This window comes from Cotesia typhae, unplaced genomic scaffold (assembly GCF_013202065.1).
Source record: "Cotesia typhae breed Kobodo isofemale line unplaced genomic scaffold, CoteBio_Ctyphae contig_4, whole genome shotgun sequence".
NCBI classification, from domain to species: Eukaryota; Metazoa; Arthropoda; class Insecta; order Hymenoptera; family Braconidae; genus Cotesia; species Cotesia typhae.
This window is the reverse complement of record NW_027423748.1, coordinates 4,478,243-4,500,107: the sequence shown is the minus strand read 5'-3', so window position 1 is coordinate 4,500,107 and position 21,865 is coordinate 4,478,243. Positions and strand designations below refer to the sequence as shown.

The 21,865-nt window shown below is 30.6% G+C and overlaps 5 protein-coding genes across 5 annotated transcripts; all 5 read left to right on the top strand.

Annotated features, from left to right (window-relative positions):
* The first annotated feature begins 325 nt into the window (after positions 1-325).
* Positions 326-2,506, top strand: LOC141527369 (uncharacterized). The gene is made up of 2 exons (XM_074242796.1): positions 326-607; positions 1,813-2,506. The coding sequence occupies exons 1-2, from the start codon at positions 590-592 to the stop codon at positions 2,062-2,064; spliced, it is 270 nt and encodes an 89-aa protein (XP_074098897.1). The 5' UTR covers positions 326-589; the 3' UTR covers positions 2,065-2,506.
* A 4,806-nt stretch (positions 2,507-7,312) lies between these two features.
* Positions 7,313-7,891, top strand: LOC141527617 (uncharacterized). Its single transcript, XM_074243186.1, has one exon. It carries the CDS (start codon positions 7,313-7,315, stop codon positions 7,889-7,891), a length of 579 nt encoding a protein of 192 aa, XP_074099287.1.
* Positions 7,892-8,140: 249 nt separating this feature from the next.
* On the top strand, positions 8,141-10,405 carry LOC141527367 (uncharacterized). The gene is made up of 2 exons (XM_074242794.1): positions 8,141-9,547; positions 9,724-10,405. The coding sequence occupies exons 1-2, from the start codon at positions 9,070-9,072 to the stop codon at positions 10,329-10,331; spliced, it is 1,086 nt and encodes a 361-aa protein (XP_074098895.1). The 5' UTR covers positions 8,141-9,069; the 3' UTR covers positions 10,332-10,405.
* Positions 10,406-16,142: 5,737 nt separating this feature from the next.
* Positions 16,143-16,674, top strand: LOC141526987 (uncharacterized). Its single transcript, XM_074242199.1, has one exon. It carries the CDS (start codon positions 16,176-16,178, stop codon positions 16,506-16,508), a length of 333 nt encoding a protein of 110 aa, XP_074098300.1. The 5' UTR covers positions 16,143-16,175; the 3' UTR covers positions 16,509-16,674.
* An 809-nt stretch (positions 16,675-17,483) lies between these two features.
* Positions 17,484-21,035, top strand: LOC141526985 (tubulin beta chain). The gene is made up of 3 exons (XM_074242196.1): positions 17,484-18,215; positions 18,313-18,777; positions 19,951-21,035. Exons 1-3 carry the CDS (start codon positions 18,159-18,161, stop codon positions 20,764-20,766), a joined length of 1,338 nt encoding a protein of 445 aa, XP_074098297.1. The 5' UTR covers positions 17,484-18,158; the 3' UTR covers positions 20,767-21,035.
* Positions 21,036-21,865: the final 830 nt, after the last annotated feature.

Below are 21,865 nucleotides of genomic sequence, written 5' to 3'. Positions count from 1 at the left end.
AAATTTATGTCGATGACCAAATTAATGCGTATATTTATAGCTAAACTTTCTCACCTTGTTTATATAATTTTCGAACTTTTTGAAGAGTGTTAAGTGGTAAGAATAATCGATATTATTGGTAAAAAAAAAATAAACCTGGGGTAAAAAACCTTGAAGGATTAATTGCGTGTGACTGCGTGGAGAGAAGATAGTGTTATAGAAACAAAAAGTGAATATTAAGTTAATGGTCACATCACGTGCAGGTTTCGATCTTCATAAAAAAACATAAAAAGTAATAATAATAATATTAAAATAATCATTGTACAAGCTATTGCTGTATTTTGATGCACGTGTTCTCGAAGCTCTTCGATGTTTCACGTCTCAGAAAATACGAACCACGAACCCCTCCAATCGGGTGTGGCCTCCGGTCAGTCAAAGGCCATCTAGTATGCGAAAGTATGGTAGGAATGACCGGCAAGGGGGATCCCCTTGATGGAGGGGATGCTTCTTTGTTAGCAATCTAAAGCAAGACCGTATAAAAGCACCTGGAAACTCTTCAATAGCATCGCAGTTTTCTCAGCGAACTTCATAAGCAACTAATTCTTCTACAATGATGACCAAGTGCCTCGTGAGTATCCGAAAAATATTTTTTAAAGTTAATAACATTAAGGGCGAAATTTTAAAACCTAATCCGATCAAAATTCAAGTTTCTAAACAAAAGTAACAAAATTTTTAGTAGTAATTTGCCATCAATTAAAATATTCAAAAATTTTTGTTTTTTCGTATAATAGATATTTAGTAATTTTTTTTTTTTTTTTCATTACTAGACTCAATGCGAATCATTAGAGAGTGTTTACGATACAAAAATTCTACGATTTTTGCCTCTTTACTTTAACTACACACAAAAAACAAATTTCTTGCGCCAAGAAAATTTTGAGGAAAACAAAAGTTATTTTGGAGCAAGAAGAAATTTTCTTGGCTCAAGAAATTTATCTTGTCTCAAGAGACTTTGACTTTATTCAAGAAATTTTCAATCTTCCTCGATATTTTGTTGAGCCAAGAAAATTTACACTCCAGTCAAGAATTTTTTTTTCAGTATATTTTACATGTTAATTCGTGTCAGTTCACAAAAAAAAAAAAATAACTTACAAACCATTGTACAGATAATTTATCAAGATTAATTCCATAATTAAAAAAAAACTGGTGTAGTACTTTTTTAAAAAAAAAGTGTGAAGCTTAGAAACATGAATTGACAAGAAATCAATTCTTTAAGTAATTTTTTCTTCAAATAGACTCGTTTTCTCCCGAAAAGAATTGCTATATTGAATGGCTACTAAACTCGGTGTCGTTAAACTATAGAACAATCAAAAAATTAATTTTATCAGTCTTCTGTACATCTATACTGAAAAAACAATTCATTTGAATCAAGACGAAAAATTCTCGAATTAAGTAAAATTTACTTAAACCAAGAAAAATTTCTTAGTTTCAGAAATTCTCAACTCAAATCAAGAAGTCTAAATTCTTCAAAATTATTTACTGATTCAAGTAAATTTTTTTTTCTGTGTATAAATATCGATAAATTGTTTCTTCCCGCTCAAATTAATTTTAATAAGAGCTGACGCTCAGATTAGTTCGTTAAAAAAAATACTACGAAACACTTGAAATACAAATAACGTCAAAAATCGAAAATGATAAATTTTCTTTGTTTTTTTTAGTTTAAAAATTAGCAATAGATTAAATTTTTTATTAAAAATTCAATGTGCATTTTTGAATTTTCCAAATTTTTTAAAAATGTATTTTATCAATTAAAATGTTATTTTCAATTTCAAACAGATCCTCATCTTCGCCCTGGTGGCTGCTTGCTCCGCGGGTATAATTGCGCCTGCAGTACCAGCTGCTCTCACGGTAGGAACATACGCAAGTAGTTACAATGCACATGCAATCAACCATGCGTACGCTGCACCTTACGTCGCGGCCGCTGCTCCATTAACGTACTCAGCATACCCAGCCGCATACTCAGCGTTACCAGCAGCATACCCTGCAGCATACTCCGCATACGCAGCACCCATTATCGCACGCCGTTAATGATCTTCGATCCAACATCTAAAATCTTTTTGATATCAGTCATTGATTATTTATAAATATTAATGAGGATACTTTTATTAAGATTACCGAGTCATGATTATTAACAATAATAATAATACATATTGAATTTTAAGTACATCAGTTCAGTCGGATTTTAGAATAAACGGTTATCCTGTGATCGATAGAGGATGACGATTAAAACGATACCATTACTGTTTATTGAAATGATCGAGGAACTGATGTACCCACTGGTGGTCAATTGGCTTGTTATAATGATCTACCGATTTATCGGTACCGATCATTACAGGGCGATGGTGCCACTAGCACTTGATCTCTCAATCCGTCTTTACAAAAAAATTTATTCATACAAATACAAATTAACTTTACAATTTTTTTATAAATATTAAAATTTATAAAATATATAAAAATTTTATCAAATATATCATTAGTGTTTTTTTTTTATTTTCAATATACTGTTGATTTATGTAATTAATAGAATAAGGAAAATTTTGTCTCCAGTGTACTTATATGAGAAGCTGATTTTCAAAAGGATATCTTTTCATATTTTAAAAAAGAAGTTTTTGAACTTTTAAATATACTAGTCACAAAAATTAAGGAATATAAAAAAAATTCCAAATTTTTGGGTGATTTTCAACAAGCTGTAACTCCGAGGAAAATAGTCGTATAGAAAAAATAAAAAAAGAAAATTGTAGCTCCAAGTATCTAGTTTTTAGATATAACTATGAAAAATTTTTGTCATGTCCAGGTCTGGAGAAATCCTAAGAAAACTACAAAAAAAAAAATTGTTCCAAATTTTTTCTCATCTAAAAAAAGGTCCACGGGCTTAAAAAAAAAATTTGAATTTTTGTGACTAATGTGTTAATTACTTCGAGAATTATAAAGATTCCTAAATGAAAATCGAATTGTAGCTTCATAACCGATAGCACTTTATAGCAAAATTAAAAAAGTTCAATAAAAATATTTAGAATTGAAAATAACCAGTTTTTTGTCTCGATTAATCAAAAATGAAAAGATACCCTTTTGAAAATCAGCTCCTCATATGATAGAATGGGTTTTTTTCGTTTAATTAAATATCATTGAAAAGATATTGACTTCAACGTGTGCCTTTTTAAGAATTCACATGCTTTTATTCATAAAAGCCAAAGTTTTTTAATTCTCAATTCGTAATTCTAGGAGTAACATAACATTATAATGACTACAGCCTGCTGGAATAAATTAATAATTTAAATTGTCTTTTATTAGAATAGAAGGGGGGATATAATTATTATTTATATTGTTAATACTACATAGAAAGCTCTATTAGTAAAATATAGTAATAATATATCTCTTTGTATTTAACTTGTAATACGAAATAATGCGAGTCTATGATTTTTTTTTATCTTGCATAGTTCTTTTATCGTATTAAGCACACGATGAAAAAGTTGATTAATCACGTATACTCGATCAATACGTTTGTAAAAAGCAAATTTTTTCAAATGAGTTCCATTTACTGACACGCATTTTAAACTGCTATTTTTTTTACTTTGATCACTGAAATAAATTAAGTAAGCGAACTTTTACGTATTTCAATAACTATATTGCCCCATCTACGAGCTTACATTCTCATAACAGTGATTATGAAATTGTTTGAATGTTCATAAATTTTTTTTCTACTAAATAATGATAAAATTTTTTTAAATGTTTACAACCTCCCATATTTAAGTTTACTTATTATGTTGGAGATAATACAACCATATACTCTCACATATATACACTAATTCATAACTAATCACTTATTCATAGTACACACTTAAATACTATACTTAACACTATATATTACTGTACTCACTCCGTATTGTACTTTTTCTTTAGTAAAATAAATTCCAACAAGTGCAGACGTTAACAGTGAAGTCTATCCTTATAATATCCTGACATAAAACCATACCCTTTTTCCAACAGGTTATGGGCCCAGAAGGTATCAGGAATTATTATTCAGTTAGTTGGTGAAGTTAAATTTTTTTTTTGAAAGTGTTTTAAAAAAGGTGTAGAAATGGCCGACAACCTTTCAATAGTGAAATTAAACGATGAAAACTACCAGCAGTGGAAGTTTAAGATCCAAATGCTGCTGATAAAAGATGATCTTTGGTCAGTAATCACCACCTCAGCTACACAACAAGACACATCCACGTGGAATAAAAGGGACATTAAGGCACGAGGTATCATTGACTTAGCGGTGGAAGATGGTCAGATCAATTTAATCAATAAAGCGTCATCAGCCAAGGAAGCGTGGGACGCTCTAAAGGAGTTTCACGAGAAAACAACGCTCACGAGTGAAGTGATGATATTGAAGCAAATTTGTCAGCTAAAATATTCTGAGGATAGAGGCATGGAACAGCATTTAGTCGAATTAGAGAATTTGCTAAACAGACTGGGAGCATTAGGAAATGAATTGTCGCAAAGAATGAAATTTGCATTTATGCTCTGTAGCTTGCCTGACTCTTACAGCTCACTCATCACAGCGTTGGAAGTCCGACCTGTAAATGAACTAACATACAGTATAGTTAAAAATGCAATCATTGGTGAGTTCAAAAGACGTCAAGGTCAAGTAAAAACTAATGAAAATGAAGAAATAGCCTTGAAAGCAGAAAAGTATAAAAATAGAGAGACGGAATGCTATTTTTGTCACAATAAAGGACACATCAAGGCAAATTGTAAGAAATACTTAAAATATAAAAGAAGATTAAGAGCTCTAAAGGCAACAACGATAGAAAGTGATAGTGATGACTCATTGGATAATCACTCAGATGTTTTGTCTTTAGATTATGCACTAACAGCACACAATAGTAAGCCTAAGAATATATGGTTTTTCGACTCGGGTGCTAGCAAGCATATGTCTAATAACATAGAATTTTTCACAACACTCGATACCAATTATAAATCTACTGTCCGGGTAGCCAACAAGTAAAGTCAATGGTATGGGATCCGGAGAAATTAACTGCGTTAATAGCCAAGGTCAACCACAAATTTTGAAGTTGGACGATGTCCTATTTGTACCAGACTTCGATAGCAATCTTATCTCTATCAGCGTGCTGGATAAAGCGGGACTAAAGGTACTCATTCAATGCGGATTAATGAAAGTTTTTCAAAATAATGTAGAAGTAGCCGTTGGAGATTCCTGGAATGGCATGTATGAGCTAAGACGACCACAAAGCACTTTTACTGTTAAGTACCGAAGAACTTACACAAAAATAATTGCATACATCAATGGCATAAACGACTGGCCCATCGCGATTTAAATGCAATAAGACGCCTAGAAGTCGAAAACCTCGCAACTGGTATTACTATAGACGACTGTGGCAGCTCAGATGTACTGTGTGAAAGCTGTATCAGAGGGAAAATGACTAAAATGCCTTTTCCTAAACATTCAACGCATACTACTACAGCACCACGTCAACTCATCCATACGGATTTATGTGGACCTATGCCGATTATGACTCCAGGAGGAAAACGATACATCATCACCTTTATCGACGATTTTACCAAACATTGTCAATTATTTTTGCTGGGAAAGAAGTCTGAAGCAAATATTACAATTAGAAATTACATAAAAAATTGCAAAACACAATTTAATGAATTTCCTAAAGTTTTTAGATCGGACCGTGGCGGCGAATATTCATCCCATGAACTAAAGGACTACTTAAAGAGATGTGGCATTCAATGGCAATTGACAGCACCATATTCTCCTCACCAAAATGGGACTGCTGAAAGAAGAAACCGATATTTACTTGATGCCACACGTACCATATTAATTGAATCCAACTTGCCGAAGAAATATTGGGGAGAGGCCATCACTACTGCATGCTTCCTACACAATCGCTTACCCTGTAAAAACAGTACCAAAACACCTCATGAGTCATGGTACGGAGCTAAACCAAACCTATCTCATCTGAAAGTCTTTGGCTGTAAAGCTTTTGTACATACACCAAAAGAGAAAAGAAAGAAACTCGATGAAAGAGCTTCTGCTTACACTTTTGTAGGTTATTCAAATGAATCGAAAGCCTACAGACTCCTCGATAGAGAATCTGGCAAAGTAATTATTAGCAAAGATGTAATATTTGTCGAGAATGAACAACAAATACACACAAATGAAAAACTATCTTGTGAAAAATTACTTCCAATAGAAGCTATTAATTCACCAATACAATCACCACAGAAGACACTCTCTGATCAAGAACTCGATGTCACACTATCTGACGCAAACATTAGTGGCACATCAAGGGGAAATCACTCAACAATATCAATGGATGATGTACCACTATCAATAAGACTTGATGAAATGTTAGAAGAGGCAGGCGCCTCATTTACGGACCTAGATGAAACAAACCTTGCAGAAGAAAATTTCATACAGGAACCTAAGAATCTGAAAGAAGCTTTGTCATGCAAAAATTCATCTGAGTGGCAACAGGCAATACTAGAAGAAATCAAATCCTTGCAGAAGAATGAAACATGGAAAATAGTCCCAACACCAAAGAACAAAAAACCTATAGGCTGCCGATGGGTATTCAAGTTGAAGAAGAACTCGCGAGGTGAACCAATAAAATATAAAGCAAGGTTAGTTGCACAAGGTTTCTCGCAAAAGTTCGGCCAAGATTACGATCAAGCGTTCGCTCCAGTTGTCCGACATACGACACTTAAGATACTGTTATCCATTGCTGGCTACAGAAATTACCACTTGAGACACTTCGATGTCAAAACAGCATTCCTCAACGGACAGCTCAAGGAAGATATATTCATGAAGCTACCACCAATGTATACCGAAGAAAACCCAGAAAATCACTGCTGTAAACTGATTCGTAGTATTTATGGCTTGAAGCAATCCGCAAAAGTTTGGCATAACACCTTAAAACAAACTCTTAATAAACTCCAATTTGAACCATGCGAAGGAGACCCCTGTCTATTTAGAAGAATAGAAGCTAATAGAGAGACCTTCCTAGCGATTCACGTAGATGACATTCTCGTAGCTTGCTCAGACCAAGAAACAATAACCAAATTGTGTATTGATCTGAACAAACAATTTCCAATCACGGACCTTGGAAACCTAAAATGCTACTTGGGAATCGAGATTAGACGCACCAAGTAAGGAGACATTTTTATTAATCAGTCAAATTATGTTGAGAATCTTCTAAAGGAATCTCGACTCTCCGAAGCAAAAGGATCCCGTATACCTATGGATCCAGGATATCACAAAATGAGGGAAACAACTCCGAAAATATCTAACACATCATACCAGAAGCAGATAGGATCATTGCTCTATCTGAGTGTCAATTCAAGACCAGATATATCAGCACCCATCTCAATACTTAGCCAACATATCAAAGATACAAGGCAACAAGATTGGAATGAGCTCCAACGTGTCCTACGATATTTAAAGGCCACTTCTAAGTACGAATTAAGACTAAGCCAATCTACAACAACATGTGGAGAATTGTTTGGATATGCTGATGCCAACTGGGCAGAATCCAGACAAGATCGGAAGTCCAACAGCGGATATCTCTTCAAGGTACTTGGAGGCACAGTGTCTTGGAGCTGCAAAAGGCAAGACTGTGTATCAGTCTCGTCAACGGAGGCCGAAATCGTGGCACTGGCTGAAACGTGTAGGGAAACTACATGGCTCAGAAAAATCCTAGAGTTCTTCAAACAAGTACAAGTCTCGCCTACTACCATCTACGAAGACAATCAAAGCTGTATAAATAGTCACAGGTCAGCAGGATTCAGCAACCGAACGAAGCACATTGACACGAGACACTACCTAGCCCGAGAGATCTAGAACAGAAAAACATTATTAAGATCCAGTACTGCCCTAGTGAATCAAACTTGGCAGACATACTCACCAAGTCAGTAGGACCAACAAAGCTCAAATCTATATTGGACATAATCGGAAACAAGGACTGGACTACAACCAATCGAGAGTAAGGTTGAAGGGAAATGTTGGAGATAATACAACCATATACTCTCACATATATACACTAGGGTGATTCAAAAAAAAAGAATATTTTTTTTTTCGTTTGGTACTCTGAAAAATAGGTTCCTAGACACCTCTAAGAAAGCCTCTCCAAGCATGAGTTCTTAATTGTAACGGGAAGGTCCTCCTTCTTACAGTTTTCTATTTTTTCTTATTATCAGATAGAAAAATTTATATCTCGCTTCCAACTACTTGAAAAAATATCTTGTTCCTTAGATTTTGTAGGAAATTGAATGCTCTACAAAAAAGGTCTCTTACGATTTTTTCGTAAACCCAACCGTTTAAAAGATATTAACGGTTAAAGTTTGATTATTTTTGGGAAAATTTTTTATTTCTTATGAATTTTATAACTCAATGAAAAAAATCATTATGAATGATGAAACTCATAGTTTTGTAGGAAATTTACTGCTCTATAAAAATGGTCTCTTATGATTTTTCGATCAAGTTGAGCGTTTACGAGATATTCATCGTCAAACATCAATGCATATCAATTTTTCTAGTTTTTGATCAATAATTCGAAAAATTTCAATTTATTCTGTGAGTTTCAAGGAAATTTAGACAAATTTGAGTTTTTATTATAAAAGCAACTCCTATAGATGTTTTCTGTTCAAAAATTCATTTGAAAGTTTTTATTCTAATAATATTTTTTTAATTTTATCTTTAATAATTTAAAATCTTAATCGCGTTGTCATTTATTATTATGAAATTTGTTCAGTGCGTATTTTTAAATTGTTTTTCACAAAATATACATAAAATTTTCGTTCGAGGGGATTTTTGTTTTGAATTCCATTTCTTCTTCTGTTTGTCTTCTGAAACTAACGCCATCTATGTTTTTTACTCTCAACTATCTTCAGTATCTACCCATTTAATACCGTATTTTCAGTGTTCCTAAAACTGATCATCTTGAATACGTAATAAAATAATTCATTTTAAATAAGTCTTATAATCATCACATAAATTTATTTATCATCAATTAACCTACAATGAATAAAGAAATACGTTTTATCGGAATACCTCTACAAAGAATTTCGGAACGTAAGTTACCAAAAGTGAAAGAGGTTATGCGTGTGTTTTTCTACCAACTTAAAATTTTAAAGTATTCAATCAAACAAAGTACTAAAAATTCAGTTGACCAAGTTATTGAACTGTGGAGAAAAAATCAGATTCCAACTAGTGGAGCTCCTAATGCAGTCAAAAAATTTCTTCGCTATCACAGTCAATGGTTAAAATTACAAAAAAATTTCGATAAAAAGAATTCAGCGCAAAACCAAAAGGAAATGAAATTTCAGACTGATCTTGAACAATTATTCGACATTGTGAGCGAAAAATCCTTAAAAGTGCTTGATGATAATATTAGAAAGTTGTATTTGGATCAAAAATTCGGTACCCATAAAGAGATTCTTTCTAATAATGTACCTGTATCAAACTTAACCACAACTATGATGGGAATAGATGAGAGTAGTAAGTATCTGAGATATTTAATTATTATAAAGTCAGGTAGTAGTGTAACTTTTCATAGATGACTAGATGACATTTGACTAGACAATTTTTGGAGTCCTTTCTTAATTATTTGTCATCAAAATGAATAAATTCTATACATTTTCTTCGTTTAATTTATAAAACAGATCTTATTTCAGACTTAGATCAACCGTCTACCAGTCATGCGATTGTTCCAAGTGAAAAATCAGAGTCGTTCTCTACGTATACATTAAGTGGAGTTACAAATTTTGGATCTGATTCAGAGTATGAACCTCCAATTCCGACAAAACGAGCAAAACTTGATGACTTAACTCCTGAAGTCATTTTTGGACTCGACCGAGCTAATGTCAGCAGTAGAAATGCGATGTTTATTATTGCTCCGGTTTTACTAGCAGTAGGTATTAAAATTGAAGATACAACGCTCAGTTATAGTTCAATTCAACGAGCTCGTATGCTTCAAAGAGAAGACATTGCTAAAGGACTTAATGACAACTTTAAGACACACGATAAATACGTTGTGCATTGGGACGGAAAAATGCTGAATGACCTTGTTGGATCAAAATCTGTGGAACGGCTACCAGTTATTTTAACTGCATTTGGTACCGAACAATTACTTGGGGTTCCAAAAATGAATTCTGGGACGGCAGACAATCAAACATCAGCCATTTTATCGACATTGAGTGAATGGGGTATTACTAATTATGTTAAGGCGATGTGTTTTGACACGACGGCAGTTAATACAGGTAACTTATCAATGATAATTTAATCTAAAAAATATTTAATTATTAACGTTCTAGTTTAATTTTTATTGCTTACTGAATTTCACTTTTGAAATTATTGAGAATTATTTACTCATTTGGATTTTAAATATAATCTACAATTTGTTGAAAATATTAAATTTAACGATAGTTATCTATTTTCTTTATACAGGAATTCATAACGGTACATGTAAGGCAATTGAAAAGACTTTGGGAAGAGAGTTAATCTGGTTACCATGTCGTCACCACATTTTTGAGATCATATTGAGAAGTGCATTTGAAGTATATTGGCCTGTGTCATCTGGGCCAAACGTACCAATGTTCGGAAGATTTAAAAATCATGGGATGAAATAAATAAAACTAATTATAAATCTGGAATTGAAGATACTGTTGTTGCTGATATCATTTTGGATAAAAAAATGAAATATCTAGTTTAATTGCACAATCCTTACAGGTATGATTTAACTGCGATTTTAAGAAAAAAATTTTCTTGTTTCTGACAAATTTTTAATTGTTTTTGATAGTTACTACAACCCCGAGATGACTATAAAGAATTGTTGGAATTGTCGTTGATTTTCCTTGGAGAAATGCCTCAAGAAGAAATTTTTTTCAAACGTCCTGGTGCAATTCATCATGCTAGGTGGATGGCGAAGGCAATTTACAGTTTAAAAATGTTTCTATTCAGAAATGAATTTAAACTTTCTAATAAAGAATTGGACGGTCTTCGACAAATTTGTATATTTATAGTTACACTGTATTTAAAAGCTTGGTTTTCATCAACTTCTGCAACAACTGCTGCTAATCATGACTTGCAGTTTTTGAAAAATTTATTCGAGTACAAAAATATCAATTCATTGATTTCTTCAGCAACTTGTGAAAAAATGATTTTGCATTTATGGTATTTAAGTGATGATCTTGCCATTTTATCATTATTTGACGATACCGTTTCATTGGAAGTAAAAAAATATTGTTGGAGCTGTTAATACTCGTAACGGTACAGATTCTAAAGCTAAAAATTTATAATTGATAAAAACGATTTGAATTCATTAACGCAAAAAGTCTGAGTGACTTTGTTTCTAAAAAGTCTTTAAATCTCTTTAAAATCTTTGATTTACCATATGACTTCCTTGATAAAGATATTGAATCGTGGCCTACTAATGACAGTTACATTGAAAATAAAGAATACTTTAACCAATTGAAAGTTGTTAATGATTCAGCAGAACGAGCTGTTGCATTAGTTAGTGAGTATAATCAATGCTTGACAAAAATGAAGAGCAATTCCAATACTTATTGCAAATTATCAAAGAACATCGAAAAAACTACCCAAACTGCAATAGAGGAAATTATTTACAGTAAAAGTGTACCGTTATGTTGAAAATATTGAAAATTATATGGCAGTTGATAATTAAATAAATAAATTCTTCGATAAAAAAGTGAAACACATGTGAAACACACTAAATTGAATTATATATTTAAAAAAATGCACTAATTTTTTGTTTTAATGTAATCAAACATGTCCAAGACTAAAAAAACTAATTAAAAAAATAGTTCATAACATATTTCTATTCATAGAAACTCAAATTTGTCTAAATTTCCTTGAAACTCACAGAATGAATTGAAATTTTTCGAATTATTGATCAAAAACTAGAAAAATTGATATGCATTGATGTTTGACGATGAATATCTCATAAACGCTCAACTTGATCGAAAAATCATAAGAGACCATTTTTATAGAGCAGTAAATTTCCTACAAAACTATGAGTTTCGTCATTCATAATGATTTTTTTTCATTGAGTTATAAAATTCATAAGAAATAAAAAATTTTCCCAAAAATAATCAAACTTTAACCGTTAATATCTTTTAAACGGTTGGGTTTACGAAAAAAATCGTAAGAGACCTTTTTGTAGAGCATTCAATTTCCTACAAAATCTAAGGAACAAGATATTTTTTCAAGTAGTTGGAAGCGAGATATAAATTTTTCTATCTGATAATAAGAAAAAATAGAAAACTGTAAGAAGGAGGACCTTCCCGTTACAATTAAGAACTCATGCTTGGAGAGGCTTTCTTAGAGGTGTCTAGGAACCTATTTTTCAGAGTACCAAACGAAAAAAAAAATATTCTTTTTTTTTGAATCACCCTAATATACACTAATTCATAACTAATCACTTATTCATAGTACACACTTAAACACTATACTTAACACTATATATTACTGTACTCACTCCGTATTGTACTTTTTCTTTAGTAAAATAAATTCCAACAAGTGCAGACGTTAACAGTGAAGTCTATCCTTATAATATCCTGACATAAAACCATACCCTTTTTCCAACAATAATGATAAAATTTTTTTAAATGTTTACAACCTCCCATATTTAAGTTTACTAGTATGCACGTAAAATATTTATTTACAATTAAATGTTATTTTTATTTAATTATAAAATTCATAAATGCACCTATAAATTTTTTAAATTATTTCATTAATGAATTTTCTCATAAGTCAATTTAAATTATTATTTTCCATAGCTTATTTTATGTATTTATTAATGATTAAACCCAACAGCCAGAGCCATTTACATGTTTAATAATATAAATATATATACAGAGTACTTGTAAGTAGACAAATTTTACAAATATTTTCGATGGTGTTTAACATAAAATAGAATATTAATTCTAGAAGTTTATAGTATCTAATAATCATGAATATACAACACATTAATTGAATTTCTACATTAAATATATTTTTATCTTGTATGACACATGATCCATAAAATTTAATACAATTACACTTTTTATTTAATCAGAAATTGTATGAATTAAAATCATTAATTGAAGCCGATGAAAGAAACGAACGGACGAAGTTATCAGTTAAAATATTGAACAATTCAAAATATCTACTTCCTTTCTGATGCTTATCGTATGTTCTCCTCCTTTTCCTCCTCTTAGCAACGATCTATGGAATAGTTGCCTAGCAACCGGACCACCAAATCCACATCAAGTTTTTATTTGATAAAGATAAATTAGAAATTAAAATTCTATTCTTAGAAGAAAATATTTTCGTCATATGAAAGATCTGAATTACTATATTAAAAAGAAGTAAATTGATTACTGCTATTGAACGCAAAATAGTTTTAGAGAACAATATTATCGATTTCTAACAGTACAAAGCTTTAGTTCCACTTACTTATGAATAAATATTACGCTGAATTAATTATTGAAAATTAGAAAAGTAAGCAATTAGTTTTTGATAATCAGTTTCCGATAAAAATTTAGTATTAAGTCAATTTTGTTTTATATATACTACCTATATATAGAAGAGATAAAAAATAAATATTTAAAAATCTAGAAAAATCTGAATCTCAAGGAAAAAAAATAATTATGGCTTCAGTATCGTCTTCATTAAAACGGAAAGCACCACCATTGCCACCACGATCATCACCACCACCACCATCATCACCTCCACCACCACCACCATTGCCACCACGATCATCACCACCACCACCATCATCACCTCCACCACCACCACCATCACCACCACGACAACGACCGTCACAACCACCACCACGACCACCACCACCACAACCATCACTATTGCCGGCACCACCTTCGGTACCTACGGTGGATGAAGCTTCTCCAGTGATGAAAGAAGCAGTCCAAATTTACAAGGAGAGAAATGGTATTGAAGATTCAAATTTGAGTTCTACTTTTCCCATTCGAAGCATATCAAACTCAAGCGAATCCAGTGAAAAATTTAAACGAGATTCGAGTCAAAAGAATCTTCCTGATTCTTCATATGAAAAAAAACAACCGTTTTTAGTGAGAGCTCTTAACTCATTTCTTATAATTGCTCCTATAATAGTAGTCGGGTTTATTGTATATAAACAAACAGAAACATTTTTCAAAATATTATCTATTATATGTCTATCTCTCTCGATAGTATTTTATACCTTTGAAAAATTTAACATCAACGTTTGGAAATTTATAAAAAAAGATAAAATAAACTAAGAAAAAGATTCTTGATATTTACGAAGATATACCAGATTTCATCATATTAAAGAAATTGTAACTATATTCAAAATTAAAAAAATTAATTTTTTATTAATTCATAATTAGGAAAAACGTAAAATACTGAAGAATTGTATCTTTTACTAACTGTTACCTACCCGCTCCGCTGGGCACTTTCTAGAATTGTAGTTTTAGATCTAGACTTGAAATTAAATTGGAGTATTATTTTGACTTACACAGGTTCCACATTCCATCGAATTGGAAGTAGAATTTATTGAAATCCGTATTGAGATGATCTCTACATGACAAATAAAAGATCCTTACCAAATTTGCAGCTTTTTGAAGCTATATTTAAAAATTAAGATTTTTTATTGTTAACACCCACCCCCGCGATTTTTATTGGAAGTGATTTGGTGTAAAATCCGTCCTTAGATCATTTTTGTTTCACATGTAGACGACTTCTATTAAATTTGGAGTCTATAGGAACTATAGCTTGGAAATTAAACATTTTCATTGTTAATACCTAACCCCGAACCCTCTGTGAGGTGAGATATCGTAAAATTCGTTTATTGATTATTTCTACATCTCTTACAAAAGATTCCTACCAAAATTGGAGTCGATAGGAGCTATAGTTTAAAAACGGGAATTTTTCATTGTTAACGCCCCCGCAACCCCCCTTGTGGATGGAATTTTGTGAAATCCGTTCTTAGCTGACTTGGACTCGGGGAAAAGAATATGTATACCAAATTTCAAGTCTCTAGGTCTTATAGTTTCAGAGATCTCGTGTTATGTCAGTGTATTTAATTTTTTAAAGGTTAACACCCCCGCAACCCCCCTTGTGGGTCGAATTTCGAAAAATCCGTTCTTAGCTGACTTGGACTCGGGGAAAAGAATATGCATACCAAATTTCAAGTCTCTAGGTCTTATAGTTTCAGAGATCTCGTGTTATGTCAGTGTATTTAATTTCTTTAGGTTAACACCCCCGCAACCCTCCTTCTGGGTGGAATTTCGAAAAATCCATTCTTAGCTGACCTGGACTTCGGGAAAGGAATATGCATACCAAATTTCAAGACCGTAGGAGCAATATTTGAAAAATTTAATTTTTTTAGGTTAACACCCCCGCAACCTCCCTTGTGGGTGGAATTTCGAAAAATCCGTTCTTAGCTGACCTAGACTCGGGGAAAGGAATATGCATACCAAATTTCAAGTCTCTAGGTCTCATGGTTCCAGAGATATCGTGATGAGTGACTACATACGTGAGAATCTCATATATATATATATATATATATATATATATATATATATATATATATATATATATATATATATATATATATATATATATATATATATATATATATATATATATATATATATATATATATATATATATATATATGTAGATTTATTTAATAATCAATATTATCGGAAAATATAATTATTTATTTATAAAAATTTTTATTTTGATTTATAATAGTTTATTTAGTTGTAAACTTTAAAAGTACTCCTCCGTTAATTGGGAATCAATAATATAAAAAAACAAAAACAAATTTTATGAAAAAAAACTTTAATAGTTTTACGCTATAATTTGATAAAAAATAAACGATCAAAATTATTATATTCTTTTAATTTGAAATTAAAAATTTTCAAATATTTTTACTATTTATTAGATAAAGAGAAAGCCTCATTAAATTTCCACAAAACTTTTAACCAATTGTTAAAGTTATAATTAAATAAAGAAAAAAAGTAATCCAAAAATTTTCAAAAATAAATTCGTATTATTAGACAAGAAAACAAAGTCTAGATTGAGTAAATAATTATTAAAAGTATCTTACATTAAAATTATAAAAATGAATCGATTGTCAGTTTCAAGTCTTGGTAACAGATTTAACAATGTTGTAAAGAAAATATCTTTAACACCAGAATGTGAAGCGTTATCAGGTGCTATGACGAAATCTGTTTTAATTCACTTGGGAGTTGGCCTTGTAAGTTTTATTGTATTACTTACTGTAACTTTAATTCAGGTAATGAACCAAAAGTTTGAAGAACTTCAAAACGACATGTTTTTCTGGTCAAATGTTGGAACTACCACCCTCAGCCTGATTAATGTTGTTGTTGGACTTTGGCAACACAAAGCTGCGAAGAAAATTGATGAATGTATTTCTACGGGATCATCATTGTAAAATTTGATGTAATAATACAGACTTTATAAATTCAATGAAAAGATATATTTTATACCAGATTTATTTCAAAGTAAAGATGTCATTGAAATCAAGTTCTTATCATCATATTTAATAATTAAAAAACAAAATTTATTTATAAATGTATAACAATTTGACTATTTTATAATTATTACAATTTTTTTTTAAATAAAAAATAATGGTGACTTTGTATTTTTTTTCTTAATGTTTGAGATTAATTTTTAATTTAATTTGTGTTTTATAAAAAAATTGATTAAAATTACAATTTACTCAAATTTTGAGATCGAAAAATGGCATTGTTTCGAAGTCGTTAAGTAGAATTAAAAAAATTGCTTGCATATTTGTCTTAGCATTTTAGCGATCGATTTTTAAGAACATATGCTTCTCTAGGTTCTGTGAGCAAGCCCAGTTGAAATCGAAAAAATACTTTCTTAGAATCCTATTATAAAACAAATTGAAATTTAGTTCCAAATGAAAACTATATTTATATCATGCTATAATAATTTTTTAGATCTTTTTTTCACAAGTATATTATTATTTAAAGTTCTACAGTTTATACTTTTTAATTTTTAAATTTAAAAGATATGAATTTTCTTAAAAAATAATTATCGATAATTAGCTGCCATTTTTTTTTACGGAAACATTAGTTTTCTCAAAAAAAAAAAAAAAAAAAAAAACGAGTATAATAACAATGATCTAAATTTTTTTTAAAAAATACAAATTTCAATTTCACAAGAGATAAAAAAAATTTTAACAATATTACTGTTAAAATACTTTTCCATTTCATTAAAAATTCAAATATCATATGACAAAAATGACTAAATCACATTATCAATAAGCATTTTTTAAAATTGTCTTCATGTAATCGGATTTATTGACATTTATTTTGTCTTTTTGACTAACGACAAAATTTTTTAATTAAAAAATGAGTCATTAATTCACGATAAATAACTCTGATTGTCTAACGACAGTGTTATTCACCACGCGATGCCGCGAAAATTTGTGTTTGCAACTAGACCCACAATAAATCATTCTCCATCGAACGAATATAAAATATTTCGTCCAGGATTTAGAGAATTCAATAGAACACCTTTATTACCAGGAAAGTTATTTAAAAGAATAAAAGAAAATGCCGCTGGTAACAACGATTGCATGGGCTTACAATTAGAACAGTCGCCAATAAGTACTCAACATATGGAATCCGATCAATTACAGACAAGTATTATAAAAATTGGAAACCTTTCGCCTACACCAACAGTCTACGCTAATTATGAAGTTACAGAACACAAAATAATTCAATTTAAATAGTCAAGTTTTTATTTTTTGCTTACATTAAATTATAAATTAAAAAAAAAAATGTTTTCTTTAGTTGCGTGAATGTAGAAGCGATAGTATTTTGTTAAAATTAGATTTATATTGTGACTTAAATCAAGATCCGGTTACCTTGGAGAGTGAAAAAACAACGAAACATTACATCAAACAGATCATTGAACTAATATTAACATCCTCGATCTTTTGAACCCATTAATAAATCTTTCATAAGCGTTTTTATTTCTTACGTTTTAAAATTGATAAAACTAATTCGATTGAATATATTATTTAAAATTTTAACGTTTAATAAAATAAGTAAAAATGCGTGAGATCGTTCATCTTCAAGCTGGTCAATGTGGCAATCAAATTGGTGCAAAGGTAATCATTACTGTTATTTATTTTTTTTTTTTATATATATATATTATGTTTTAAAAATAAAAAAGTTTTTTAAATTATTTATTTAAATTTTGTTTAGTTTTGGGAGGTGATATCAGATGAACATGGAATTGATCCAACCGGAACCTATCATGGAAACTCAGACCTCCAGCTGGAACGCATCAACGTCTACTACAATGAAGCAACCGGAGGAAAATACGTACCTCGAGCAATTCTAGTTGATCTGGAACCCGGAACAATGGATGCTGTTCGTTCAGGACCTTTTGGCCAGATATTTCGTCCGGACAATTTTGTATTTGGTCAGAGTGGTGCAGGGAACAATTGGGCCAAAGGTCATTACACTGAGGGTGCTGAATTGGTGGACTCTGTGTTGGATGTGGTCCGAAAAGAAGCTGAAAGCTGTGACTGTCTTCAGGGATTTCAACTTACTCATTCACTTGGCGGAGGTACTGGTGCAGGAATGGGCACGCTCTTGATTTCAAAAATACGGGAAGAATATCCAGACCGCATTATGATGACTTTCAGTGTTGTCCCATCGCCAAAAGTAATTTTGAATTTTTAATATTTACTATTCAAGAGATTAGAGTTGAAACCTAGAAAAATTTGGTAATTTTTTCAAATATATTTTCGCTGAAAGATATTTTTTGGGCTCAAAATTAGTGTAATAAAAATTGTTGCTTACATCACTTCAGTTCTAACCTCTTGAATTTGAAAAAAAATTTTGATAAAAACAAAAAAATTTTATCAGCAATAAACATTTTTTAAATTCAATCGGTGTCTGTCTTCCCTAAAATCTTCCAGTTGTGTTTTAATTTTTCTAAAAGTCTCTGACATTTCAACAAAGAACAACTTGTTATTTTTTAGAAAAGAAATACTAAAAAATATTTGGCCTATTAAAATACCAAAATTTTAAAATTAACAAAGAATTTTGAACAAACGCAAAAATTCTTTATAAAAAAAAAAAAATATTTTTTTAATTACTTATTTTTTATTCAAAAAAATTCTATTCTTCTTTGAGAATATTCTAAACAAAAAAAAATTACATCCATTAATTTTTTTTTTAATTTATAGAATAATCTAGAATAAAACTTAGGTAAAAAAAAATGACTCGTATTTTTATTAGCAAGACTTAAAAGTTTGAATATTCATACTAATACCATTTTTATCCATTCGGGATATAATGAAATAATAGCCATAAACTGTCAAAACTAATAATCCTAAAAAATAAACGAATAAACTTAAAATCTAATTTTCCATCATCGTGTTAAAAAAAGTTTGTATAAAAAATCTTTATATTGAATATGTAACATTTGCGTGTTGATAACTCTATTTTACTAAATTAACACATAAAAGTGTTAAAAAATCGAAAACTAAAATTTTTTAAAGCAATAACAAAAAATATTTACAGTGTAACTCAGACATATTTTTCTGTTAGTAAAAACGCAAAAATATTTTACACTAAGGGCCAGTTTTTCAATCCGAGATAAAATTTTATCTCGGATTAAAAAACTGGCCCTAAGTAGAATGTTTTATAAATCTATTAATTCTTAGAATTCTCTATTTTTTTAAATTTTTTTATCGACGAAAGTTATTAAAAAAAGTACTTAAAAAAATAAAATTTTTTGAAAAAGTATCTTTTATTCTTTACCCTATTTTTTCTCTTGAATTTATCTTATTATTTTTCAAATTAAAACTATAAAATAAACAATTTTTTAAGGTATCTGACACGGTAGTGGAGCCCTACAACTGCACATTATCAGTTCATCAGCTAGTAGAAAATACGGATGAATCTTACTGCATTGACAATGAAGCACTCTACGACATTTGCTTCCGAACTTTGAAACTAACCACTCCAACCTATGGAGATTTGAATCACCTAGTCAGTGCAACGTTGAGTGGCGTTACAACATGCCTGAGATTCCCTGGTCAACTGAATGCAGATTTACGAAAGCTTGCTGTCAACATGGTACCATTTCCCCGTCTTCATTTCTTCATCCCCGGGTTCGCACCACTGACATCCAGAGGCTCACAGCAATACCGAGCACTCACCGTTCCTGAATTAACCCAGCAAATGTTTGATGCCAAAAATATGATGGCTGCTTGCGATCCTCGTCATGGAAAGTATCTCACCGTGGCGGCTGTTTTTCGCGGCAGGATGTCTATGAAAGAAGTTGATGAACAAATGCTGAACATACAAAACAAAAACAGCACTTACTTTGTCGAATGGATACCAAGTAACGTGAAGACAGCGGTCTGTGACATTCCACCGCGAGGTTTGAAAATGTCTGCAACTTTCATTGGAAATTCTACTGCCATCCAGGAGCTTTTCAAGCGCGTTTCTGAACAATTTACTGCCATGTTCAGGCGTAAAGCATTTCTTCATTGGTACACTGGCGAAGGGATGGACGAAATGGAGTTCACTGAAGCTGAGTCTAATATGAATGACTTGGTCTCTGAATATCAACAGTATCAGGAAGCTGCTGCAGATGAAGAAGGAGACTTTGATGAAGATGAAGAAGGCGAAGATGCTTGAATGCGCTGGATTACTTTTTTTTGTTCCATTCTGTTTTTTTTTGTGATTTTGACTTTGAAAGAAAGTTAAGAAAATTTTTTTTTCACCAAATCGCCCAAGCTATTATTAAAATTACTAATTTAATAATTTAAAAATGGGATTCGTACACAGTAAGGAATTTTCTGTTAAAAAAGCTTATATGAAAAATATTTAACAAGAAAATTTTTTACAGTGTAAAATTTTAAATTGCATTACTTTGCTTTGTTAATCATTTAATTATAAATGTTTTATTATTGGTTAGTACACAGAAAAAAAAATTAATTTGAATCAAGAGAAAAATTCTTAAACCAAGAAAATAATTTTAAAGAGTTTTATTGTCTTGGATCAAGACGAAAAATTCTTGAATCAAGTAAAATTTATTTAAACCAATAAAAATTTCTTAGTTTAAGAATTTTTCTATTCAAATCAAGAAGATGAAATTCTTCAAAATTATTTACTTAATTCAAGTAAATTTTTTTTTCTGTGTAGCATTGCATAATTAATTAATTATTAAAAAATTGGTGATTAAAATCTTAATTAGATATACGGGAAATTAACTAATTTAATAAATTGAAATTAAATTTGTTATTTATGAAATGAAATTATTAAAGACAGCAACGTTGATATTTATCGTGATGACTCAAGATTATAAAGTTGTCGATAAACCATTAACCTATCTAACAACAACATTAATTATAATGTTTATCTTTATAATTTTAGTCTTCAATATTGTAATAATATATGTTATAATCATGCAAGAAGAGAAATCTTGTTGTCCTTACTCTACAAACAATTCACACAATTCTAAGATGATTAGTAGTTATATGGCAATTGTAACCTTTGTCCTAAACTTGAAAGAATGTAATTATTCAAGGAACAAAAAATAAATATAATACTCTAGTTAAAAAGCAATAATGAATAGTATAATTTGTTTTATTTTTTTTATTATTATTGTAGATCATAGATAATTGAGTGATTAGAAGGAGACCTTGAAAAAATTTCTTAAAAACAATAACAGTAACAGTAACTATAAAAATATTTTAACGACCTCGCATCTCTCTTTACAGTTGATCGCTCATGG